Source organism: Pituophis catenifer, unplaced genomic scaffold (assembly GCF_029215685.1).
Source record: "Pituophis catenifer annectens isolate HBS135680 unplaced genomic scaffold, rPitCat1.0.hap2 SCAF_10, whole genome shotgun sequence".
NCBI lineage: Eukaryota > Metazoa > Chordata > Lepidosauria > Squamata > Colubridae > Pituophis > Pituophis catenifer.
In genome coordinates this window covers 9,336,552-9,363,196 of record NW_027256890.1, presented here as the reverse complement: position 1 = coordinate 9,363,196, position 26,645 = coordinate 9,336,552, and the positions used below count along the sequence as shown (strand labels likewise).

The 26,645-nt window shown below is 45.2% G+C and overlaps 1 protein-coding gene across 2 annotated transcripts; it reads left to right on the top strand.

Annotated features, from left to right (window-relative positions):
* The first annotated feature begins 4,644 nt into the window (after nucleotides 1-4,644).
* Nucleotides 4,645-26,532, top strand: YPEL1 (yippee like 1). 2 transcript variants are annotated; one of them, XM_070951293.1, is made up of 5 exons: nucleotides 4,645-4,669; nucleotides 14,647-14,926; nucleotides 22,103-22,146; nucleotides 23,261-23,369; nucleotides 24,886-26,532. In XM_070951293.1, the coding sequence occupies exons 2-5, from the start codon at nucleotides 14,810-14,812 to the stop codon at nucleotides 24,973-24,975; spliced, it is 360 nt and encodes a 119-aa protein (XP_070807394.1). In that variant the 5' UTR covers nucleotides 4,645-4,669; nucleotides 14,647-14,809; the 3' UTR covers nucleotides 24,976-26,532. The 2 variants fall into 2 exon arrangements, with proteins under 2 accessions (XP_070807394.1, XP_070807393.1); XM_070951292.1 differs by lacking the exon at nucleotides 4,645-4,669 and adding an exon at nucleotides 11,891-12,019.
* Nucleotides 26,533-26,645: the final 113 nt, after the last annotated feature.

The following is a 26,645-nucleotide window of genomic DNA, read 5'->3' as shown; positions in this document are numbered from 1 at the left end:
TTGGTCACCACGATGTAAAAAAGATGTGGAGACTCTAGAAAGAGTGCAGGGAAGAGCAACCAAGATGATTAGGGAACTGGAGGATAAAACATATAAAGAACAGTTGCTGGAACTGGGTATGTCTAGTTTGATGAAAAGAAGGATTAGGGGAGACATAGCAGTCTTCCAATATCTCAGGGGCTGCCCCAAAGAAGAGGGGGTCAAGCTATTCTTCAAAGCTCCTGAAGGCAGGACTAGAAGCAACGGATGGAAACTAATCAAGGAGAGAAACAACCTAGAACTAAAGAGAAATTTCCTGACAGTTAGAACATTTAATCAGTGGAACAACTTGCCTCCAGAAGTTGTGAGTTATCCAACATTGGAAGTTTTTAAGAAGAGATTGGACAACCATTTATCTGAAATAGTATAGGGTTTCCTGCCTGAGCAGGTGGTTGGACTAGTCACTAGAAGACCTCCCAGGCCTCTTCCAATTCTGTTATTCTGTTACCATATTCTGTCTTTTTTTAAGAAATGCTTCTATCGGTACAGTTTTAATACATTATTCCTTACGCCACATATACTAGAAATTACACATTCGATAAAGAATATGCAATCATATTCATGCCTATTCAAAAATGGTTTGATATATGTAAATATGGAATATATGGATATATTGGACCTAATATGAATTGAATGAACCTCTGCTGGCCATTTACAAAATACTTTGGCTATCATGTTTGAGACTATGCAGCTCAATAGGGCAAAATGGAAGACCCTTTGGTGCAGATCCTTCATGGAACTCCCCCAGCCACTTGATATTTAAGCAGTCCAAACAATCCAGTTTTAAAAGTAACCTCATAATTTACAAAACTGGTGGATATGAGATGACTGCCTAACCCCGTCCCCTCAGAGGTTCAAAACCACAACCCCCAGAGTTCCCTGCAAGCATGTTCACCCTTCTAGGAGTTCTGGTTGTCCCACAGTGTCAGGGATACGGCTGGGTGTACCTTAACTCAGGAGTCTCCAAACTTGGCAACTTTTAAGACTGGTGGACTTCCAACTCCTAGAATTCCCCAGCCAGCAATTCTGGGAGTTGAAGTCCACCAGTCTTAAAGTTGTCAAGTTTGGAGACCCTTGCCTTAACTGATTACGATTGATTGCGTTTTAGTAATGGAAAGCAATATGTAAGGCAAGTGAAACCCCTAACTGATAGTAAATTACCCCAAAGGGTTGTGCAGAAATCATTCTCATCCCGGTTGATTCTAGAGTCTAAACGTAGGTACTTTGAAATATGCACACCTTGTATATTGACAGCAAGCTATAAGACCGTGATGGTGAACCTATGGCACGCGTGCCACAGGTGGCACACGGAGCCATATCGGTGGGCACGTGAACTCAGCTCCGACATGCATGTGCGTGCATGCCAGCTGATTTTCAGGCCTTTTGGGCCCACCGGAAGTCAGGAAAAAGGCTGTTTCTGGCCTCCGGCGGGCCTCTGGGGGAGTGAGGAAGGCCATTTTGGCCCTCCCCAGCCTCCTAGAAAGGTTCTGGAGCCTGGGGCGAGTGAAAAATGGGCCTACCTTGCTATCACATGCCAAAAGTGGGGGGAGCGTGGGGTGGGGTTTGCCGCACACCCATGCGCGGGGGGCGGGACACATAGAATTATGGGTGTGGGCATGTACAAAAGCAACCTCCCCTGCACTCCCCCCCCCCACACTTTTGGCACTCAATGGCAAAAAGGTTAGCCATCACTGCTATAGCACATCCTTACATCACATACTTCGCTATAACATACTCTGATCCCTGCAAGAAGGAATCACAGGGATATATGTTCAGTTTCTTCAGGCTAAATTGGTTCCTGCAGACGAAACCTTAACTTGAAATGAGCTCAGGTGAGTTAGACCTAAGAGAATACTTCCAGCCAACAACATTTTGACGCAATTCTCATTTGAACGGTAAATTATTTTTGTTTAGCGTCGAAGGATCACGTTCAAGGAAAGCCTCAAAGTAAAAAAAGTTCAGGTTTAGATTTTGAGCAACCGATTTGTTCGGTTGTCATCTCCCGAAATTCTCCAGCCAGCTTAGGTTGTTGCCAAGGATCTGAAGAAACACCCACGTTAGGAAAATTGGGAGTGAATTTCTGAAGCCTTGAGGAAGCCCGTCACCATATTCGTTTGGATGAAAACCGGAAGAAACGGTTCCACCTGAGAACGAACGCGCAAAGGTTACAACGAGTTGGTTTACTCTTTTTGCCTTTTCTCGTGGCGTGTCGGTGTGTAACGCACTCCTAAGGAAAAAAACGTTTTGCTTTTATATTGCTTTGTACTGTCGGTGCCTTAGTCATGTACCCCAGGCCCCCCCGCATAGCTATTTTTAGTTAATGATTAATTTAAAACCGGAAAGAAAAGCGGAATTTTATAAAGGGTTTTCCGCCTGTTTACCTGATAACACAAAACATTTCTATCGTGTGACAAAATTTGTGATTTGGTTGTTATGCTATGTATAGGATTATTTGTAAGTAGAAAAAGTTTATATTTTTGTCTTCTGTTGTGAGCGTACATGCTTTTTTTTTTTTTTTTAAAGGAAATGGAACAGTTAATGTCTTGTTACTACATGCCATCCGATTCTTGTAAAAACAATTGTGAAGGAACTCATTAAATTTGATCCTGGATTACTAAAGCAACAAAGTAGTTGTGGATATTTGGAATGAGGGAGAAGCTGGGTCTTTTTTCCAAGTTTTTCCATCTCAGAGCGCACGCATTTTCTACAATGCAGGTGGGTCCTCGACTTACGACCACAATTGAGTCCAACACTTTGTAACGTGGGGCAGAGTTTTGCCCCATGTTACGACTTTGCTTGCCGCGTTTGTTAAGCGAATCACTGCGGTCGTTAAGTTGGCAACACGGTGGTTGAATCTGGCTTCCCCATTGATTTTGCTTGTCAGAAGGTCGCAAAAGGGGAATTGCATGATTCCAGGATGCTGCGACCGTCATAAATATTATGAGTCGGTTGCCAAGCATCCAAATTTTGATCCCATTCCCATGGGGATGCTGCAACGGTTGAAATATGAAAAACGGCCATAAGTCTCTCTACTTCCATGATGTTGAAACTCTGGTCAGTAAATGGAACTGTTGGAAGTCAAGGACTTACCTGTATGTCGTTAAGAGTAAATTGCAAAGCCGCTAAGAGCAGTGAAAAGGGGCTAATTCAGGCATTGGTTATTCCGCTTGGGATCAATGGCATGAAAATGGCCCAGGTGTAAAATAAATGATAAAATAAATACCTGCTACCGTGGCGATGGTTTGGGAGAATCCAGCCACTGATACCTCAAGAACACCAGGTGGCCTCCTTTCCCTCCTCCCCCTTGCACTGTCTAATCTCTTGCAACATTCATCCTCTTTATCTCACATATTAAGTGATTCACAACTTTATCTCACATATTAAGTGATTCACACACTCTCTCCAGATGCCCTTGAAACAAGTTAATCCGTCTGGCAAACAAAAACCTCCCTTTGCTGGAGCTGCCGCTAGATGTCAGCAACGTTTTAGAGATCCCCGTGTCTCTTTTCCTGCTGTCACAAAGCCCCCCCTGATCTCTGTGGGCCTGTTCTTTGCGCCTTCACGTAGCTATGTCACCAGAGCCAAGCTTGCTAGGGATCATTGGGGATGACACCGCTCAGAGACCCTTCTCTGGGGCAGGGGTCTCCAACCTTGGCCATTTTAAGACCTGTGGACTTCCAACTCCCAGAATTCCTCAGCCAGAAAAGGTTTTTTTTTATTTTTTTAAATTCGCTTTACGACGGATCCGTTGGGGGCTGCTTTGCTGATGATCTCGCGCTGCAAGGCGAGGAGATCCTGATGTAAAAGCATTGTGCATCAGTCGAACAGAAAAGCCGTTGCCAACCCCAGTCCCTGTGTAAGTGGAGGACGACCACACCCATCATCCCCAGCTGTCCTCCCATCAGGACCTCAGTCGCAGAGCGAGCGAAGCACTGGGAAAAAATGGGTGGCTGCTTCGAAGGATTCCCAGCATCCAGAGTGGAATTGTAATAATAATAATAGTAATAATAATAGTAATAGTAATAACACAGCAACAAAACAATAGCAACAATATAATTAATAAAAGTATTAAATTATAATAAAACAATAATATAATAATAGCAAAACAAAGCAGCAGCAGTAACAGCAATACATTCATAAATCCCGCCCCCCCCCCACCCCAGCCACCACCCCAGCTGAGACGAGTCTGTGCGGGCGCTAAGACCCAGCGGAGGCGGCATCGGCAGGCGGGAGCGCTCTGCGCCACGATTGGCCGTTGCCCGCGGCAACGCCGGACGACGGCGCGCGCCTCTTCCTCGGCGCTTGGGCTCAACGGCCACCGGGCGGCGGGCTGCTGCGGCGCATGCGCCGGGGCCGCGAGCCCACCCAGGGGGCGGGGCCGAGGAAGCCCCAAGCAAAACAAAGCCCGAGGCCAGCCGGGCGGTCGCGGCGGCGGCGGCGGCAGCGGCGGGATGAGTCGCCGGCTGCCCGGGCTGAGGAGAAAGCGCGCAGCGGTGGCGGCGTCGGCGACCTGAGACGAGGCGGCGCGCGGCGCTCTCTATGCTCCCCCCCGCCGCGACCCCCCGCCCAGCTTCGCCCGCCGGCCGTTGGGGGCGTGAGGGAAGCCCCGCCCACCGCCCCGCCCCCACAGGTACGGCTCCCCCCCCCGCCCGGCCCAGGTGGGTAAGTGGGTGGACGGGCCCATCATCCCCAGCCGGGTGGGGGAAGGACATGTTGGGGCTGGACTACAGAGCCCATCCTCCTTGGCGTGTGCCTAGATGGGTTGGGACTACACAACCCATCCTTCTCACCTGGGGTGGGTCCACTGTTAAAGAGGCCCATGATTCCCAGCTGGCCACCCTTGGGGATTGGGGAGCCAGGAGGGAGGGGAAGATGGGACTAGGTTCCTGGTTCTGGGTGGATTGGACTACACATCCCATTAACTCTTGGCTGGGTCCCTGCTAAGAGGCCCATGATTCCCAGCTGGCCTCCCTTGGGGATTGGGGAGCCAGGAGGGATGGGGAAGATGGGACTAGGTTCCTCTGCCATTGGGGGTTCTGGGTGGCTTGGACTACACATCCCATTAACTCTTGGCTGGGTCCCTGCTAAAAGGCCCATGATCCCCAGCCTGCCTCCCTGGAGAGTGGGGAGCTAGGAGGGATGGGGAAGATGGGACTAGGTTCCTCTGCCGTTGGGTGTTCTGGGTGGCTTGGACTACACATCCCATTCTTCTCTTAACTCTTGGCTGAGTCCCCACTAAGAGGCCCATGTTCCCCAGTCTTCCTCTTTGAAGACTGCAGAGCTGAGAAGGATAAGGAAGATGGGACTTGGTTCCCTTGCCATTGTTGGTTCTTAGATGGATTGAACTAAAGATCCCATCGTGCTCAGTGGAGGATTGGGGAGGTTAGGGTTTCATTCCCCTGTCCCTGAAAGTTCTATGGTTTGGACTCCAAATCCCACCCTCCGGCCTCTTTGCCTGCTCCCCAACAAAACCCATTCTCCTCAGCAGATGCCTCCCTAAGGATTGGAGAATCTGGTGCTGGGAGGGCTGGAGAAGTTTGGGATTGACTCTCTTACTGCTGGGAGTTCTAAATGGCTTGGACTACAAATCCCATTCTCTCTTTCTTGGCCTGTCTGCGCAGCCGCCCAGGTCTCATCCCATTTGCTGGAGATTGGGGAACCAATTGCTGTGATGGCTGGGGAAGCCATTTTTCCTGTTTTCCGTGTGCGCGCGCACGTGTTCTAAATGGACTACAAATCCCATTCCCTCACATATTTGGGGCTGTCCCCCACCAACAAAGACCTATTGTCCCCCACCAATGCATCATTGGAGGAAACCAAATGCAACGATCAGGAAAGGCTAGATGAGATTGGACTACAACTCCCATCTGCTTCCAATCGGCTGGCATCCCAATGCATCTGGAAGGCCCCAGGATGAAGAACGGGCACCCTGGAATCCCAGGCCCACCAACTCACTTAGAGCTGCGTTCAGGTGGGTGGCGCTATAAATCCCATTGCGCCCACTGGGTTATATTCGGGCTGGGTGCGATGGGATTTATAGCGCAAACCCACCTGCACGCAGAATGAACTGCACCACGAAAATATCCGTGCACAAATGGCCTGTGAAAAGACGTTAATGGCCCTCTTGCTTGCGCGGGTACGCCTGAAACGTGCCCCCCCCCCCATACACGCTGAGCCTTCCACCTCCCAAAGGAAGCATAATCTGGAAAGACAGGGTTAGATCTAAAGATCTAAAAGATCTTTAAGACCTAAAATGCACCGTGTTGTAAATTCAGCCCTGTATTATAAATGCCCTGTATTATAAATATAAAATCTTCAGCCTCTTGCAAATTTCACACACACAAAGCTTCATCAGCCTGTCTTTTTCTGACAGCTATCCTTGCCAATAATCAATGATTTCCTAATGCTTTTTAAAAAAATATTGAAACACCCCCCCCCCTTCCTTCGGAAGCTCAGGTGGCTTCGGAGCGATGCCACACCAATCTCCGATGATGCAATTCACGATCCGGAGTCTCGCTTTGTGGAGGAGGAAGCGAGAACCGTCCGTCTTAAGAATGAAACCCGTCTTAAATAAGAGCGACCTTCCAAATTCACCAAAGGCTTGTGAAATTCCTGGTGGGACTTTAGAGCCGGGGCCTCATCTCGCCTTCTAAGGCTGTGGAGAGGAATTGCAGGGCAGTTGGGAGAGCTGGGATACCGGAGGCTTGGAAAGGCCGGTAGCGACACAACACGCAATATACAATAAACGAAACAGCTGAAAAGGCCCTCCTTAAAGAGCGTGGTTCCTGCTGTGGAAGGCAAAAACGTGGTTCCCCTTTCGGGAAACTGGTTGCAGGCCAGGGAAAAACATCCCATGTGCGAAAGAAAAGAGGGATTGGTTGAAATGGAAGAGAGGCGGCCGGGGACTTGACTTGGGGTCCCCAAGACTTTGATTGACGCATGGTTGGAATTGGGATGAACAGGACCTCTAAATGTGAGTTTTTATTGGTGAGGATGCTTCTGCCTAACCTCCCCTCTTTTTTCCTACTTTTCTCCCTTGATGGGTTTATTGGGAAGAAAAAGATTCAAATCAAAGGAGTTGCAGTTGTTGGTGTTTATTTATTTTTTTTAAATCCAATCCTGTTTTGAAAGAGTTGCAAAGTTTGAAACTCCGTCCTGGGCTTTTAAGGATGCGGATGAGAGCTGGTCTCAACAGGGTCTCCTTTCCAGCTTCTTAGATGGAGCTCCGAACTGTGTACCCTTGCAGAAAAGGGGAAGGGGGGGCGCTTAACCCACCCACCCCTCCATCTGCTTTCCTGGGAAATACAGGTGGTTTTATTTTATTTTTCTGAGCATGTGGCCTGGAGCAGTAGAGTCATAAACCTCTCCTGCTCCTGCCTCTGCCCCATTGTCTTTGTGAGTTTGCAGTTTGGGGGCAGTCTGAGTGATGAGGTTGGTACTACTCAGATCTGTGCATGTTCCTATGACGATCACGGTAAGGCACAGACGGACTTGGGGTGAGGTGGGGGCTCTTTCTACGTGCCGTCCCTTGTCCACTTGCTAATCGGGTCGGAGGCTTCTAGACCGGCTGTTATTTGTGCCCCCCGAGTCAAACCAAGGAGTCCAAAACAAGGCAGCCCCAGAGGTAAGGTGAGGGGGGGGGGGAACTGTCACTCCGGGGCGGGCAGCCGATGATCTCTCTTCTGTGTTTTGCATCGCTGGGGCTTTTCGACTCCTTGCCACTTTGCCTGGTTTTCATTTGAGGTCGGGGTTGTTGTTGTTTTTTTTTGGACGGCTTTCAAGCTTTTTGGTGACGGAAGCCCTTTGTTGTTTTTCTTCGTTGCAGTTGTGCACGCCGGTTGGGAATATAAACAAGAGGGGCACGCTTTACATAATATGGTTGCAAAAACAGCCCTCTTCATTCCCCCCCCCCCTTTCCCCCTCCCCAGCTCTGTTCCTTCACTTTATATCCGAACACTAAACCCCCCTCCCCTGCCAGTGGCAAGCTGTGGCAAGCGGCTTCCTGCCAGCGAGATCAGCCCTGTTGTAGCTGTTTGTCAACACTGTAGAAAAAAACAGCATCTTGCTTGCCTTATTATTATTATTATTATTTTATTCCCCCCCCCCCTCTCACTTGGATCCAGCAGGTGCTGGCTGGCTACAGGAAGGTCTGAACACTGTCTGGGACTCGGTTGCCGCACGTTCGCCTCCTTCCCCAGGTGCTGTGTTGTCTAAACCAGGCTGGAGGTGTCTTGTCTATTTTTAGCAAGCTGCCTCTTGCAACGGCGGCGGTGGCTACGGGGAAGGGGAGGGAAAAAGAAAAGAAAAAAAAAAGTCAGATTCTCCTGCAAAGCTCTCGATTTCCTGCTGCCCACCGAAGATCAGGAGAAAAAGGAGAAAGGAGATGCTTGGGTGAAAAAATCCAAAGGGGGCAAGCTTGACTTTTTTTTTTTTTTTTTGCTTGGAGTCTCTGCCGATGCGGGATTGCTTAGGAAACTCCTGACGTTCCGGGATTTTGGCTTTGTTGGGGTTGAAGCCCGGGTGAGACCCGTTGTTCGGTTCTTCTCCTGGGGCACGGGGGCTCAACAGAAAAGGCTTGGGCTTGTTTTGAACGCAGTGCCTTTTCTCTTCTATGCCTTGACAGGCTCTGAAATGACTGTGGATGTTTGCAGTGTGTACCCTGAATGGTAGTTTGGAGGCTTAGAGGCCACTTCGTCGTGATGAATAAAAAAAAGGAAATGACTTGGCTCCCAATGAATGGTCCTTTATCCGTCTTGATTTAATAACTCGGGGCGCCTTTTAACGTTCCGCAAAGATGAAATATTAAGTTCCCGTTGATTAATCCTAAACATAACAAGGGATCACCGACCCGATTGTAAGAGCTCTTTTTTTTTTTTAACCTGGAGCGGCCAGCGGTAGCTTGCCAGTTGCGCTTAGCGTATTTTTATCAATGAAAGAAAGGGCTTTTAAGACTAAACGGCGGTGAAATGCATATTTATGACGGAGTGGTACGTGTGCGGCGAGGCCAATTCGAATTGACCTGTTGCTTGCGGGATTGTCCAATCCTTGGCTGGGTTTATATTTTGTGCAATCTTGTTTTTTTGTGGCAGGTAACATGCTTAAATATTTGTTTATACATCCGGGTGCGAAGGAAAGACAGCCCTCTGTGTTTGAAGATTGGCTGCTGCTTGGTTACCAGCGGCTCTTATTTTCTTTAAATGATGTCATGCCAGCAGGCAGAATCGCACAGGGTGCCCGGCTGGTGAGTTCTTTGGAGAATTGGAACGGTGCGCCTCAAAATATTGGGGGCACAGGGCTCCTTTTCTACTTGGAGGCAAGAGACAACGATTGGCAGCTCAATGTAAATTCAATCTGTGCCTCAACTCCAAGAATTAAAAAAACAAACAAACAAACGCTTTTGAGCTCTTGAACTGATTCTTGATTGGCTTAAAATAGGTTTTTTAGAAAGCCAAGCCAGTCACTTGAATTTTCTCTCGCTTTTGAAGCTTTTTTTTTTTCTTTTTTGTGTGTGCAAATGTTTAGGTCATGTTCTTTGCTTTGTTGTCACACTTGTGCTTTGTTGGATGGCTCTTTTGTTCAAGAAAATTTGCATCGGTCAGGCAGTTAGAAGCAACCCGCCATTGATAACCAGTGTGCCTAGCTGACATGGTTTTTACTGGAACGGAATTCGTTGGCCATGGGGGTTGGGTGCCGTATCTGAATCAAACCACTTGTGCAATTGTGGTATGGAAAAGATAGGAATTGCAGGTACATGCAAATGCCTTCCCGCTTTGCAAACCTTCCCAGGGCCCACCGTCTTAAAAGGATGTTCTTAGTTGACCAACACGCCATAATCCAGTCCTGAAAGTCTTCATCCCAAACAATTGCACAATGCTTTCTTTTTTCTATATATCTCCACTTAATTCTTACATTTAATAGACTTGATTCGTTCCAGTAGGACTTCTGAGCATGGACTCCTTGCTATTCTCTGAACTTCTTTTCTTTCTGACATTTCATGACCCAACTGGGTAACATCATCAGTGCTAGCAGAAGAAAACAACCAAGCTCAGAGAATACCAAGGACCCCACAGTTCAAACCTGAGCTGCAAACAGTCTCTCCTATATTTCTGGACATTGCAAAATCAAGCTGTCCCTTCCAGCTTTTGAGTCTGTCCTAAATGATGGCCTTTTTTTTTTTTTGCTTTACAGCACGGAGTTGTTCACCATCCTTCAGTTCTGCCACTAAAACCCAGTGGGATTTGTCAATGAACACACTGTACCACAACTTCAATGCTCGCCTGAGTCACAACTCTTTCTTGTGGCACTTCCTCCCTGGTCTGGGCCTAGAGACCACCCCTCCAAACTTCCCATGATTATGCATTTAGATTAGATTAGAATTCTTTATTGGCCAAGTATGGTTGGACACACAAGGAATTTGTCTTTGGTGCATATGCTCTCAGTGTACATAAAAAGAAAAGATACATTCATCAAGAATCATAAGGTACAACGCTTAATGATAGTCATAGGGGACAAATAAGCAATCAAATCATACTAGGAAACAATATCAATTGTAAGAATACAAGCAACAAGTTACAGTCATGCAGTCATAAGTGGGAGGAGATGGGTGATGGGAATGATAAGATTAATAGTAATGCAGACTTAGTGAATAGTTTGACAGTGTTGAGGGAATTATTTGTTTAGCAGAATGATGGCGTTCGGGAAAAAACTGTCCTTGTGTCTAGTTGTTCTGGTGTGCAGAGCTCTATAGCGTCGTTTTGAGGGTAGAAGTTGAAACTGTTTATGTCCGGGATGTGAGGGGTCTATAGATATTTTCACAGCCCTCTTTTTGACTCGTGCAGTATACAGGTCCTCAATGGAAGGCAGGTTGGTAGCCACTGTTTTTTTCTGCAGTTCTAATGATCCTCTGAAGTCTGTGTCTCTCTTGTTGGGTTGCAGAACCAAACCAGACAGTTATAGAGGTGCAGATGATTTTTGGCCACCCGAGATAATTTAGGGCACGGAGGGCCCAAGAAAACCTGCATGCCTTTGGACTTTGCCTTCTTCCGAAGCGAGATAAAACAGATGGGCTTTAAATCTCTTGTCACTCCATCATTGCTGTTGTGCTGCCATTTTCCTGCCGGTTTAATTTTTCTCCTTTTTTTTTTTTTTTTTTTGGTGGCAGATGGATTTTTCAGATGTGTTTCCAGAATGGATGGGGAAGCGGCAGGGATCTTGATAACTCTTTCTCTGGTGAGGCCTCCTTGGTAATTGGGCCCGAGAGCTGAAGACTAGGCAAAGCCCATCATCATTTCTCACGGCCTCCTCTTCCCTCCCACCCACCCCGGCTGAATGCATCACAACAAAACACCAGCTGTCTTTCTCTCCCCCCCCCCAATCGTGTCACTGGTAGTGTCAAATCTACGTCTTATTTATACTAGAAATTAAAGGCGAAGAAGCCTACAAAGGGAGGTGGGTTACGCAGACCAGAACTTGGATAAACTCTGTGATGTCGAAAGCAGATCTGCATGAGGCACCTTTCTCTTTCAACAGAGCCTCAGCCCAAATCAGATACGATGGAAAGGCATATGGGGTAGCTCAGGGTTGAACTGTGGGGGTCCTTGGTGATCTTTGAGCTTGGTTGTTTTCTTGCAGACGTTTCATGACCCAGCTAAGTAACATCATCAGTGCTGAGTGAGGGGTGGAGGAGGAGGAGGAGGAGGACGCTGGGGTCCTCGGTGCTCTTTGAGCTTCCTTGATTTCTTGCAGAAAGTGCATTGACGATTTTTTCCAAATCGCCTATTTTGCAAAGCCCCGGAGGGCAGGACAAGAAACAGTGGATAGAAACTAATCGAGGAGTGAAGCAACATAGAACTAAGGAGAGATTTCCTAACAGTGAAAGCAATTAATCCGTGGAACGCTTCCAGAAGTTGTGGGTGCTTCAACCCTGGAAGTTTTTAAGAAGGGATTGGGGAGTAATGTTCAAAAAGAATGATGTTCGAGGGTATGGAAATGGAATTTATTCATGATTTTTTTACTGTTTGTAAGACTGCTGAAGTATTGGATTATACATCAAGAAAAAGTTTTTTTTATAATTAGGAAGAATGAATTTAATTTAATTGGCTTTGAGAATTTATAAAAGGGAGGTTGATGAATTGGAGCAAGGGGGGTTAAAGAACGTGTGGGAGTTTTGAACTTTATAATTAGTTAGTTTATTTTAGCATATGTTTGTTAGATGCTATACCCTGTTTTTGCTCTGGGAAGTCAGGGGTGGGTGGGGAGGGTGGGATAAGGGTTGGGGTGGGGGAAAAAAGTGGTGAACAGAGAAATGTTTTAAAAGTATCTACGATTAGAATACAGGAGTTGCTCAGATATTAAAGGAGGAGAATATTTCACAGCAAAGAAGTTAGAAAGGAGAGAGGAGGAGAGGGTAGGAAGAGGAGAGGGAGTGAGGAATGGAAGAAAGGAGAGGAGGAAGGGAAGGGGACAGGAGTAGGAGTGAAGGTGAGAAGGGGGAAAAGAAGAGAGAAGTGGGGGGGAAAGAAAAGGAAGTAGGATGAGGTAGGAGAGGAGGTAGGAAAGAAGAGGAGGGAGGGAAGGGAAAGAAAGGAGGAGAAGAAGAAGGTTTGTTGTGGAATGAGGGAAGAAAGAGAAGAAGAGCAACTCCGAATGTAATTAAAATGTTTTATTTTAATGCTTCCTTAAGGGGAAACATGTATATGTAGGATTTATTATGTATAAGAAAATGTACAATTTCTATTATGTGGGGAGGGGGAAAGGGTGGGGGGGGGAGAAAATTGTATTTCTTATAAAACTTTTCAATAAAATAAAAAAGAAGAAGGGATTGGGTGGCCACTTGTCTGACATAGTACAAGATCTTCTGCTTGAGGGGAGGGTTGGCCTAGAAGATCTCCCAAGGTCCCCTCCAAGTCTGTTATTCTGTTATATTACATCATTTGGTAATGAAATATGTGCAAAAAAAAAAAAAAAAACCTCCACCGAGCTCAAAAGACCACCAAGGACCTCACAGCAGAGGTAATCCTCACCTTACGACCCCATTTGGGGACCTGTTGCTACGCAATGCAGTCATTAAGCGACCCCCCCCTGATTTCACCTCTTCGCCATTAAACGAATCTAACCTCCCCCCCATTAATTTTGCTTGACGGAAGCTAGGAAGGTGGCCGACGACCCCGGGATGCTGCGAACTATTGTCAATGCATACCGGTTGCCAAGGGCATGGATTTCGATCACGTGACTGCCGTTGTAAGTGTGAGGCGCGTTGGTAACTCTACTTTTTGCATTTGCAAAAAAAAATGACCAAAGTGATGAACCACGTCCATCCGTTGGGTCATGAATATTTTTTTTAAAAAAAAATGGGCATAGGTTGGGTATCATGTCTCAAAATTCCCCTCCATCCTTTCATTTCGAACAGGTGCTCCTGTCTCCCCTTGGCCTCCTCTGTCAAAAACCACACCTTGGTAGTACAGTGGTTTAATGCACCCTGTAATTAACACAGCTGCCTGCAATTTCTGCAGGTTCGAATCTCCCCAGGCTCAAGGTTGATTCAGCCTTCCATCCTTTCTAAGGTAGGTTAAATGAGGACCCAGTTTGTGGGGGCAATAAGCTGACTTTGTATAAAATATACAAAAGGATGAAGGCTATTGCTTAACGCATTGTAAGCCGCCCTGAGTCTCCGGAGAAGGGCGGCATATAAATCAAATAAAAATCAAATAAAAAAAATGAATAAAAAAATCAAAAAGAAGAAAAAAAAATACGGTACTTCACTGGGGGGAAAAAAGTACATTTTGCAGCGAGCAAGCAAGCAAGCTGGAGAGTTTCGTGGCTGTTGCAACATATGGGCAAGCCCAGAGATGTCCAACTTTTAAAACCTGTGGACATCAACTCCCAGAAACTCCCCAGGGCTAGCTGGGGAATTCTGAGAGTTGAAGTCCACAAGTCTTAAAGATGCCAAGGTTGGACATCCCCGGGCCAGGCGTAAGGGAGTTTTAGTAGCATTCTACTCAGCTCATTCATGAGCCTCGCTTCCAGTTTCATAACTTTTTTTGTCTTTACACCCTGCCTTTTACTGCATTGGGTTCCTGATAGCCTGAAGGAAGGTGTGTGCAGAGACCTGTTTAGATCAGGAGTCGGCAATCCGTGGCTCTGGAGCCGCATGTGGCTCTTTCACCCCTCTGCTGCGGCTCCGTCGTTCAAAATATGCGTCACAACCGCCAATGTGTGACACCCGCCGGCACACGATTTATTGAGCTTTTCGACCCCCGGTAGGCCAACCATGGTTAAATCCAAGAAAAGAAAAGTTTCAGAAGAAAACAGAACATTTAATTCAACTACCTATGCTAGTTTTGTGGCCGCTGAAGAAATAGTCAGGCACAGGAAGGGTTTTGTGGCTCCCGGTGTTTTCTTTTCTGTGGGACACGGGTCCAAATGTCTCTTTTGAGTGTTTAAGGCTGCAGACTCCTGGTTTAGATCCTTTTCGGGTAGGATCTGGTGACTGCATGAAATACGCAGATGAGACTCCCCCTTCCTTTATTAAGCGAGGAGTGACTAGGCACGCGACAGGTGGATGGTGAACGTCTGGACCGGCTGACACCCGTTTTCCTTCCCTTGCAGGTTTTAACAGTTTCTTCGGTAGCGTCTGTGTGGAAAGGGCCACACAACCTCCACAACAACGACGGCTTTTGCCTGCATTTTCCAGTGTTTCTTTTGTCAGCAAGTTCAGCAAAATTGTTTCTCCAGTGCCAGCTCTGCTCGGACCGAGGAGCCAGCGACAGAAATGGTCAAAATGACAAAATCCAAAACGTTCCAGGCGTACCTGCCAAATTGTCACCGAACCTACAGTTGTATCCACTGCAGAGCCCACCTGGCCAATCACGACGAGCTCATTTCCAAGGCAAGTCGCTAGACCTCATGCATTTGCCGTTTTTGTGACGCCCTTACTGTTTGAAGGGCCTTAAGCCAGACAGGAAGTTAAGACCGGCGTTTACATTACGGAATCCTCTGCGGAGAATACGGTGAATTAAAAATGCATAACGTGAAAAGGTTACGGAGAGGTGTTTTTCAAACTTGGCAACTTGAAGGTGTGTGGACTTCAGTTCCCAGAATTCATCAGCCGGCATTCTGGGAGTTGGAGTCCAGATACTTTAAAGCATGCTGGCTGGGGAATTCTGGGAATTGACGTTCACTCATCTTAAAACATGCTGGATGGGGAATTCTGGGAGTTGGAAATTCAGCCCTCTTAAAGCTTGCTGGCTGAGGAATTCTGGGATCTGAAGTCCACTCACCTTAAAACATGCTGGCTGGGGAATTCTGGGAGTTGAACTCCACTCACCTTAAAGCATGCTGGCTGAGGAATTCTGGGATCTGAAGTCCACTCACCTTAAAACATGCTGGCTGGGGAATTCTGGGAGTTGAACTCCACATGTGTTAAAGCAGCTGGCTTGGGAATTCTGGGAATTGACGTTCACTCATCTTAAAGCATACTAGGTAAAGAATTCTGGGAGTTGAAGTCCACCCATCTTAAAACTTGCTGGCTGGGGAGTTCTGGGAGTTGAAGTTCACTTCTCTTAAAGCATACTGGATGGGGAATTCTGGGAGTTGGAAATTCAGCCCTCTTAAAGCTTGCTGACTGAGGAATTCTGGGAATGGAAGTCCACTCATTTTAAAGCATGCTGGGTAGGGAATTCTGGGAATGGAAATCCACTCATCTTAAAGCATGCTGGCTGGGGAATTTGAAAATGTGAAGTCCACACATAGAATCAGCCGTGTGTGCACGTATGTTTGTGTGTATGTTGTATCAGTTTCATCCAAGAAGATTGTGCATTAGAAAACACAGTGTTTAAAGGTGGATGGTTTAGTTGTTTTTTTTTTTCCCATGCTTAGAAATGTAATCCCTCATATAAAACATAACCAAGGAGTAATCTGTATCCATTCTACTACTAGGACATTTCTTTTAATAAACGTCTATGGAGACACTCAATCATCCAGGTCATGGTTGTCCCAAAGGTGCTTTTTCAAGAGGCAGCTGGACTCTCTTTGTTTTTGTTTTTTCCCCTAAGTTATTTAGTGAAAGCATATCGGAAGCCACAAAACTCTGAATAACATTTTTTTAAAAAATGTCCTCCTTGTTCTTTTCTCCCTTAATCCATACTTCAAAAGACTTAAAACTGAAACCCCTGGAGAACTCTCTATTGTGAACGGATTCTTAGCAGCCCGTCTCCAAAATTTGGTATAATCCTTTGGCTTCTTGAGCTTATTTTCTCTCCCCCCCCCAAAAGCGTATTTTTTTTCTCTCCGGTGTATCTGGAAACCTCTTCCTGCTGCATGTATTGGAGAGACATATTGGACGGTAAGATGAGAAGTCACCTTGTAAGGCCCAGGTTTCCCTTCTTAGCATTGCTATACAGTAGTGGCCAAAATTGTGGGAACCTTTTGGGAAAAGTGTATTTTCTAAAACTAGCTCATAACACCACTTTTTTGGGGAGAGTAGTACCATAAAATTATACATCAATGGAAAGATAATTTAATCAAGAACGTAATGCAATAACATTTCTGAAGGATTTGCTATTAGGCTAGCAGTTGCAGTATACAGAAGAAAAGTGAAATACGTAGAAAAAGCGAGATATACAAAAATGATCACCAGAGGAAAAAATGAGATCTACAAAAATGATCACCCTGACAGTTAATACTTAGCTGGGTAACCTTTAGCATGAATTATGGCCTTATAACGTCTTCCCATGGAGTGAACCAAGTCTTTGAGTTCTGCAGCTGTAACAATATGAAACCAAGATTGAATGATGATTTCTATTAACTGGGTTTTATTGCTGGGTCGCTCCTGACTAAAAAGTTTCTTTCATCAGCTCCATAGATTTTCCACTGGGTGAAAGTCTGGGCTCTTCCCAGGCCATTCTAGCAGTGGAATAGGATTATCTTGAAACTCAAAAAAAAAAAAAAAAAAAAAAGTGGTGTTATTAGCCATCAAACCTCAAAAATGCACTTTTCTCAAAAGGTTTCCACAATTTTGGCTATTGCCGTAGCTACAAAATAGGAGCCTGGATAGCTCTGCAGACTAAGCACTGTAATTTAACACCAGCTGTCTGCAATTAAAGTAAGATCGAATCTCACCAGGCTCAAGGTTGACTCAGCCTTCCATCCTTTCTAAGGTGGGTAAATTGAGGACCCAGTTTGTGGGGGCAATAAGCTGACTTTGTATAAATATACAAAAGGATGAAGGCTATTGCTTAACGCACTGTAAGCCGCCCTGAGTCTCTGGAGAAGGGCGCCATATAAATCAAAAAATTTTTTTTAAAAAATTGAGGTCTATGTAGGAACTAAGGAACTCATTCCGTGCAAGTAGTCCTTGACTTAAAACCATTCCTTTAGTAACCATTCGAAGTTACAATGGGTTGAAAAAAAGAAAGTGACTTACGACCGTTTCTCACACTTCTCCCCATGGTCACGTGATTAAAATTCAGACGCTTGGCAACTGGCATGTACTTACGACGGTTGCAGTGTCCCAAGGCCCCGTTTGCAACCTTCAGACGAGCAAAAGTCAGTGGGGAAGTCAGATTCACTGAACTACTGTGTAACTCAGAGGTGGGTTTCAGCAGGTTCTGACCAGTTCTGGAGAACCGGTAGCGGAAATTTTGAGTAGTTTGGAGAACCGGTAAATACCGCCTCTGACTGGCCCCGCCCTCATCTATTCTCTGCCTCTCGAGTCCCAGCTGATCGGGAGGAAAATGGGGATTTTGCAGTAACCTTCCCCTGGAGTGGGGTGGGAATGGAGATTTTACAGTATCCTTTTCCTGCCACGCCCACCGAGCTACACCCACAGAACCGGTAGTAAAAAAAATTGAATCCCACCACTGGTGTAACTCACTTAACAACAGCAGAGATTCACTTCGCAACCTTGGCCAGAAAGGCCATAAATTGGGGCAAAACTCACTTAACAACTATCTCGCTTAGCAACGGAAATTTTGGGGCTCACTTGTGGCCGTAAGTGGAGAACAACCTGCATTTTTTGATGGTCAGTACTATTATGCCCAATTGACAACTGATTGGTTTTTATTGTTTTTTGTTTCCATGCCAAAAAAAAAAAAATCCTGACAAAAGCAGATCCCAGCACTTTCCATAAAGTGGTTGGTAAACTCCTCAAAATTTGGGTCTCCTGGGCGTTGAAGCTGTTGTCAGAGTATAGAAAACGTTTCAGCTTTCAAGTCAACAGTTTACCAAACCTACAGAATGTTTTCTATCTCGTTGATTGTTTAGCGCAGGGGTCAGCAACCTGCAGCTCTGGAGCCGCATGTGGCTCTTTCACTCTTCTGCTGCGGCTCTGCTGTCACTCAAAATATGCGTCACAACCGCCAATGTGCGACACCCACTGGCACACGATTTATTGAGCTTTTCAACCCCCGGTAGGCCAACCATGGATAAATCCAAGAAAAGAAAACTTTCAGAAGAAAACAGAATGTTTAATTCAACTACATATGCTAGTTTTGTGGCCGCTCAAGAAATAGTCAGGCACGGGAAGGGTTTTGTGGCTCCCGGTGTTTTCTTTTCTGTGGGAAACGGGTCCAAATGGCTCTTTTGAGTGTTTAAGGTTGCAGACCCCTGGTTTAGCATCTACCTTGTTGGAATACTTACAAGTATGACAGCTGATCTGCTGTGCATTTCAAGTGTACAGGTAGTCCTCGACTTACGATGACAAGTGGAGCCCCAAATTTCTGTGGCTAAGCGAGACATCTCTTGAGTGAGCTTTGCCCCATTTTACGAACTTTCTCGCCCCCGTTGTTAAGGGAATTCCTGCGGTGGTTAAATCAGCAACAAAGTCGCTTAAGTGAATCCGACTTCCCTCACTGACTTTGCTTGGCAGGAGGTCGCAAAAGGGGATCACGTGATCCGGGGAAGACCGCAACCATCATAAATATGAGTCGGTTGCCAAGCCGACTGAATTTTGAAGTGTGATCACGTGACCATGGAGATGCTTCAAATTTGACTCTGAAAAATGGTCACATGTCAAGGAAGATTGTAAAACGGGACAAAATTCACTTAACAACTGTCTTGTTTCGCTATGCTTCATCTAGTCCGATCACCTTCCTCCTACTCCACATAATAACATCAGTACACACTGCTTGATATAAACCTAATCCTGGTTGTCGCTAAAATAAATCCCATTTATTTTAGCCAGTGTATGTCAACTCTAAGGCAACTAGCAACATTCTGGACATTTTAAAAGTGCTTCTAAGCTACACATAATGTATTGTAATCTGCTTTTCAGGAGGCCTCCTGATAGTATGAGAATAAAATCTAAATAAACTCTTCAAATCTGCTGCTCTGTCTGTGCATGGGTGTGTTTGTGTGTGTTTGTACACACACCCACACACACACCCATAACTCTGTGAGGTCTGTTTTCCCTTTAGCCTATTTCTGATCACAGCAAAGAAGCTCAAAATGCATCAAAGTTCAGGTAGTCCTTGACTTAACGGCCACAATTGAGCCCAAAATGGATGTGGCTAAGCGAGGCATTTGTTAAGTGGGTTTTGTCCCATTTTACGACCTTCCTTGCCACCGCTGCTAAGGGAATCGCTGCTGTTGTTAAGTTAGTGACACGGTTGTTAAGTGAGTCTGGCTTGTCAGAAGGTCGCAAAAGGAGATTGCGTGGCCCCAGGACACTGCGACCGTCATACGTGCGAACCAGTTGCCAAGCATCTGAATTTTGTTCATGTGACCATAGGGAGGCCGCAACGGTCGTTCAGTGTGAAAAATGGTCCTAAGTCCCTTTTTTCAGTGCCGTTGTAACTTCGGTCACTAAATGAACTGTTGGAAGTCGAGGACTGTAATATATTTTCAGAGATTCTAGAAATGTGCCTTGATAAGAATCAGTAGTGGGTTTCAATTTCGGTCGCTACCGGTTCACTCACACATGCGCAGAGACATCCGGGTGGGTGGGCGGAGCTTCCCGCCACCACCGCTACTGATTCACCCGATCCGGGCCGAACTGGTAGCAACCCACCACTGATAAGAATGTCTGGTAGATTAAAGCGTTATCATCAGTTTCTTGAATATAATGGATAACCAGAAATCTGATCCTGTGTCATTCATTTCCAAGTTCCGTGTTTCCCCGAAAATAAGACCCTGTCTTATATTTTTTGAACCCAGAAATAAGCACTTGGCCTTATTTTTGGGGAGGTTTTATTATTTTATATTATATATTATATATATTATATTTATTAAATTTTTATACCGCCCCCCTCTCCCGAAGGACTCGGGGCGGTGAACAGCCAAGATTAAAAAACATACAATATAAACATTAAAATACATTTAAAACAAAATTAAATCCAGAATGGCTCCCCAGTTTAAAACGCCTTACCCATAACCCTATAATTAAAACAAATTTAAAATTTCCACATTAAAAGGGGGAAGATTTAGGCCAGGCCAGCTTGATGAAATAGAAGAGTCTTAAGCGCGTGGCGGAAGGTGCGCAGATTTTGGGGCGCGTGGAGCAAGATGGGGCTCCTCTTGCCGTTTTACCTGATTTCCAGCTCTGTGTTTAAATATTTTCGGGGAAGACTTATTTTAGCGCATGCACTCAAAAGCCCGATTGGACTTATTATCAGGGGAGGTCTTATTTTCGGGGAAACAGGGTAGCTGAGGTCAAAGGAAGGACATTTAAACCCTTGGGTGAAAATATCAGGAACACACCTTTATTTTTTTAGTCACTTTGTGTTTGTGAAGGGGATGCAGTAACAAATACAGGAATGTATTTGTATATACAGGAATGAAAATACAGAATGAGCCGAGGTGGCGCAGTGGTTAGAGTGCAGTACTCCAGCTGACTGCTAGTTCAGCAGATCAGCGGATCAAATCTCACCGGCTCAAGGTTGACTCAGCCTTCCATCCTTCCGAGGTGGGTAAAATGAGGACCCAGATCGTTGGGGGGCAATATGCTAGTTAGTATACTGTCTTTGGTGTAAGCCGCCCAGAGGTCTCGGAGAGTGGGCGGCATAGAAATATGACGAATAATAATAATAATAATAATAATAATAATAATAATAATAATAATAATAATGATAATGATAATGATGATGATGATGATGATGATGATGATGATGATGATGATGATAGTTACCCTTCTCTTCCGTTACTTTTTCTCTTTTTAATTTTGCACCTCTATAATTTATTTATTTTTTAATTTATTTTATTTTTTTAAAATTTGATTTATATGCCGCCCTTCTCCGGAGACTCAGGGCGGCTTACAATGTGCTCAGCAATAGCAATTTATTCTTTCCATGTACATAGAAGATTTGCAACATTTCTGCCACTGAACCGGTGCCACGAGGCTTCGTATCCGTGTCTGTCAGATGGTCCAGTCTACAGTAGTGGCCAAAATTGTGGAAATCTTTTGGGAAAAGTGTATTTTCTAAAACTAGCTAATAACACCACTTTTTTGGGGGGGAATAGTACCATAAATTATATATCAATGGAAAGATAATTTAATCAAAAATGTAATGCAATAACTTTTAGGAAGGATTTGCTATTAGAATAGCAGTTACAGTACAAAGAAGAAGAGTGAAACACGTAGAAAAAACGAAATATACAAAAATTATCACCATGTCAGTTAATCCTTAGCTGGCTAACCTTTAGCGTGAATGACGGCCTTACACTCCCATGGAGGGAACCAAGTCTTTGAGTTCTGCAGCTGTTATAACGTGAAACTAAGATTGAAGGATTGCTTGTCTTAACTGGGTTTGATTGCTGGGTCGCTTCTGACTAACCAGTTTCTTTAGTGGGCTCCATAGTCTTTCAATTGGGTGAAGGTCTGGGCTATTCCCAGGCCATTCCAGCAGTGGAATAGGATGATCTTGAAACTCCAAAAAAAGGTGGTGTTATTAGCCATCAAACCTCAACACTTTTCCCAAAAGGTTTCTACAATGTTGGCCACATGTGTTCTAGGCAATGCCCCTTTCAAAGTTACCCCTGAAGCTTCGTTGAAAGAATGCAGTGACATGATTTTACAACAGTTGTTTCTTTTTTAAATGTAAGATTCATTTTCCTTCTCTCTTTCTTACAGTCTTTTCAGGGAAGCCAGGGACGAGCCTACCTCTTTAATTCTGTGTAAGTACCGTTAAATTTCTGCTTTTCTGTGGCACTAAGAAATATTTTGGTATTGCTAGCTTGTTTGTGTGGTGAGGTGGGTTGGAGAGAGAAAGGGAGAGAGGGAGGGAGGGAAGGAGGGAGAAAGAAAGGAAAGAAGGAAGGAAAGAAAGAGGGAGGGAGGAAAAGAGAGAAAGAAAGAAAGAAAAGAGGAGGGAGGGAGAGCAAGAAAGAAAAGAGAGAATGGGAGGGAAGAAGAGAAAAGAGAGAGAAGAAAAGGAAGAAAAAAGGGAAGAAAAAAGAAAAGGAAAGAGGGAGGGAGAAAAAGAAAGAAAGAAAAGAGGGAGGGAGAGCGAGAAAGAATAAAAAAAGAAAAGGGAGGGAGGGAAGAAGAGAAAGAAAGAGAAAGAAAAAAGGAAGGGAGGGAGAGCGAGAAAGAATGAAAAAAAGAGAGAAAGGGAAGGAGGGAGGGAGGGAAGAAGAGAAAGAGAAGAGAGAAGGAAGAGAAAAAGGAAGAAAGAATCAAAGGAAAGAAGAGGGGAGAGGGAGGAAGAAAAAGAAAGCAAAGGAAGAACAAGAAGAAGTTGAAGAGAAGAAAATGAAAGGAAGGAAGAAGGAAAGAAACAAAGAAAAAGAAAGGAAGGTTGAATTATAACTTAACAGTGTGATGTTGCTGTCTGGAAGGATAATGCTAAGCAATGACAGAAAAGATGGATATGGTTGGACATCAGAGAGGTCAGAGGGTCTTCACTCTACCCTCCTAAGGTCCATTTAGTTGAGCCTCTGGGAAGACCACTGGCCCCCGTCCTTACTGTCCCTCTTCAGCAATGCATATCGACTGCCCCACGAGAAATTCCAAAGAGGCGCATTGAAACTTTGGACGCAGCTGGACAATTCCGCCTTGGATTGAGGCAACCGACCCACTTAAGCTGTTTTGACTTTCTTTCATGCCGAGGAGCAAATTGCACGAGCTCCCTCTTATTTTATAATCGGCAAAATCCCTCAATTGGGAGGATGAAAAACGACGACGCCTTGGTCTTCGAAAGAGCTTCTCAAATTTTTTTCTATTTTCCCCGTAGATGGGCATCGTGCGTTCGATGACGCCATCTGTGTTTCTCCCGTCCCTCTCTTGCAGGGTGAATGTGGGCTGTGGACCTGCGGAAGAGCGAGTTCTTCTGACGGGCTTGCACGCCGTAGCCGATATTTATTGTGAAAACTGCAAAACCACCCTCGGATGGAAATACGTAAGCCTCGGCGCTGGGCGTGGCCTTGGTTAGCTTTGGTTGACGCGAAAGTGGGAGCCCACCGTCCCTGCCAGTCCTTCACGCTTTGGGTCAGCTGGTTGGTTGAGCTGGCATTTGGAGGAGGACTCAAGCCAGTCACACACAAGCCACACTTCAGTACCAATTGCGTTAGTTAAGTTTCGATTTTCAATCACTATAGAGCTGGAAGGGACCTTGGAGGTCTTCCCTGCTCAAGCAGGAGAAACTATACTATTCCAGTCAAGTGGCTGTCCAGTCTCTTCTTAAAAACCTCCAGTGATGAAGCACCTATGATTTCTGAAGGCCACTTCTGTTCCACTGGTTAATTGTTCTCGCTGTTAGGAAGTTTCTCCTTAATTTCAGCTTGCTTCTCTCCTTGATGAGTTTCCATCCATTGTTTTCCGTCTTGCCTTCTGGTGCTTCGGAGAGTAAGAATAAGAGCCTTGGTAGTACAGTGGTCTAAGGCACCCTGTTATTAAGCTGGTTATTAAGACCAGCTGCCTGCAATTACTGCAGGTTCGAATCCCGCCAGGCTCAAGGTTGACTCAGCCTTCCATCCTTTCTAAGGTAGGTTAAATGAGGACCCAGTTTGTGGGGGCAATAAGCTGACTTTGTATAAATATACAAAAGGATGAAGGCTATTGCTTAACGCACTGTAAGCCGCCCTGAGTCTTCGGAGAAGGGCGGCATATAAATCAAATTTTTAAAAAAATAAAAAAAGTTGACCCCCTCTTCTCTGTGGCAGCCCCTCAAATACTGGAATACGGCCTTTATTAAGCAGGCCAACTCCAGGTTTCGAAGGGCAGAGAATACAGACAGTACTCGACTTAGGATCACAATTGCTCCCCAAATCTCTGTTGCTAAGCGAGACAGTTGTTAAATGAATTTTGCCCCATTTTACAAACCTTCCCTACCACGGTGGTTAAATTAGTGAAAGGGTTGAGAAGTGAACCTGGTTTCCCCCCTGGTCGAAAAAGGGTCACGTGCAGGGGTGGTATTCATTTACCTTTCCTACCGGTTCGCAAATGTGAGTGCGCACGCGTCCACGCATGCCTTCCGCGCATGTGGTTTGCTCGCGCACGTGGCTTGCTTGCATGTGCGCGGCTACAAAAACGTGTCTAAATAGGATGGTATAGAGCTGATTTCCCCGCTACCGGTACGGGCGAACCGGTCCGAACCGGCTGAATATCAACCCCCCTGATCACGTGACCCCCCCCCCCCAGGACACTGCAACCGTCATAAATATGAACCCGTCGCCAAGTGTCCAAATTTTGATCCCGCGACCAACGGGGACGGCTGCAACTGTCATCGGTGCGAGAAAAGGTCTTAAGTTGCTTTCTTTGGGGCCGTGGCAACTTCGGTCCCTAAACGCACCGTTTTAAGTCGAGGACTAAGCTGGCAATCCATAAAATACCCCGATCGGAGAGAGAGGGAGGGAGGGATGGATGGATGGATGGATGGATGGATGGGAGAGCTGAGCTGTGCTTTCTTCCCTTAGGAACACGCGTTTGAGAGCAGTCAGAAATACAAAGAAGGGAAATTCATCATTGAACTCGCTCACATGATCAAAGACAATGGCTGGGAATGAACTGCAATACGATTCCTTGTTTCTGGACAACGCATCTAAGGAACAGGCTTTATTTTATATTAAAAAAAAGACTCATGGGGGGGAAAAAAGAAAGGAAAAAAAAACAAAAAAACAAAAACCGGTGGCTGGGCGGTTGAGAAAATCCCAACCGCTCAGTGATGTGATGTTGTGGTCCTTCCCCTTCTCTCCAGAACATCTCTTCCCTGTTTTTGTTTCTTTTTCCCTCCCTCCCCTCCTCCCTGTGTAAATCCCCTCTTTTTTTCTATCTGTATTCCCGTGCAAAACACCTTATTTTGAACGAACCTTTTTTTCTATGCGCTCAAGGAAGAAGAATTCCATCATTCCAACTCACCTGTGCTAAGGTAGCCTCTCTCTCTCTCTCTCTTTCGACCGACACCTTCAGTTGCTACTTTTGTGCTGCGCGTGCTTTTTCTTTTTGGCCGATTGTCTCCTCCGGGGTTTTGAAGGAGCCCCCCTCAATATGGACAGTCCTTGAGAATGTATAGGATGAAGTATACATCTTTATTTGATCTCCCTCCCCCCTATAATTAGCCATTTCTGTGGTCTCTTTGCAGTGAGAAAGATTGCAGTATTGTACTACTCATTGTTATTTTTTAAAAGCGTACCGCAGCCCGTTAAGATATTATTTTGGCTAAGTTTGCGAGAGATTCAGTGATTGGATCTCGCCAGGATTTGCTTGTCCGTTCGTTTTCTTTTGTTTAAAAAAAAAAAAGAGAGAAGCTGTCAGAAAAGAGATTGAGTAATAATTTACAAGGCTAACTTCCAAACTGTAGATCCAAATCAGATACATTCTGAAAAAAAAGCTTTTTTTTTTTTTTGCCTGTTTTGAAGAGAAAGGAAGAAAAAAAAAATAGAATGTATAGCAGGGTCTTTTAAGATCAAAGGGCTGAAAAAAAAAATACGCAGCTCTTTTATTTTTAATACGTCGGTTTAAAATGTTTTTTGGTACTGTACCTTGGGAATGGGAAAAGGGGGGTACCGGAGGGAAATTTTTTTTATGGCTGGTTCCATGTCGTTTTAAACCTAGTTTTAATGCACTGGATGCGAGGAGGGCTGGTTCACGATCATCAAAAGTCTCCGGCTTTGGCAGTACCGAAGCACACCGAAAGTGTGCATGTGCGTTTGTGTGTGTGCGAGTTGTGTGTGCGTGAGCGTGTACGAAAAAAGCTGTCGCTAATCCATCTGGAGTAGGTTGTTTAAAAAAAAGTTTCGCAAGCGAATAAAAAGCGACAACTTGGCGTTAAAAAAAAAAAGGAACGAAAGAATGCACGAAGATAAGTTTTGTTTGTTTTTGTTTTTAAAAGGGGGTGCGTGATTTGCTGGCTGAATCGTCCCTAAGCACAATTTTTTATAATAAAAACTGTTAAATGTTAAAAAGAAACATCACCTGGGAATTTTTAAACCCCCCCCCCGTCCCCCCTCCATAGTCAGGGGGAGCTGAGTCACAAAGGACCACAATACGTGTGTAAAAGTGTGTTGCGTTTCTCTACAGGAACTTTTTGTGCATACCATTTCAAGAGAGGTGAAAACTTTGGGGGGGGGAGGGAAAAAGCTGTTTTTGGGGGGTTTTTTTTGCAATTTTCCTCCCAAAATAATTCCAAGAAAGGGGGGGGGAAATATATAAGAGAACATTTTACCAGAATCATACC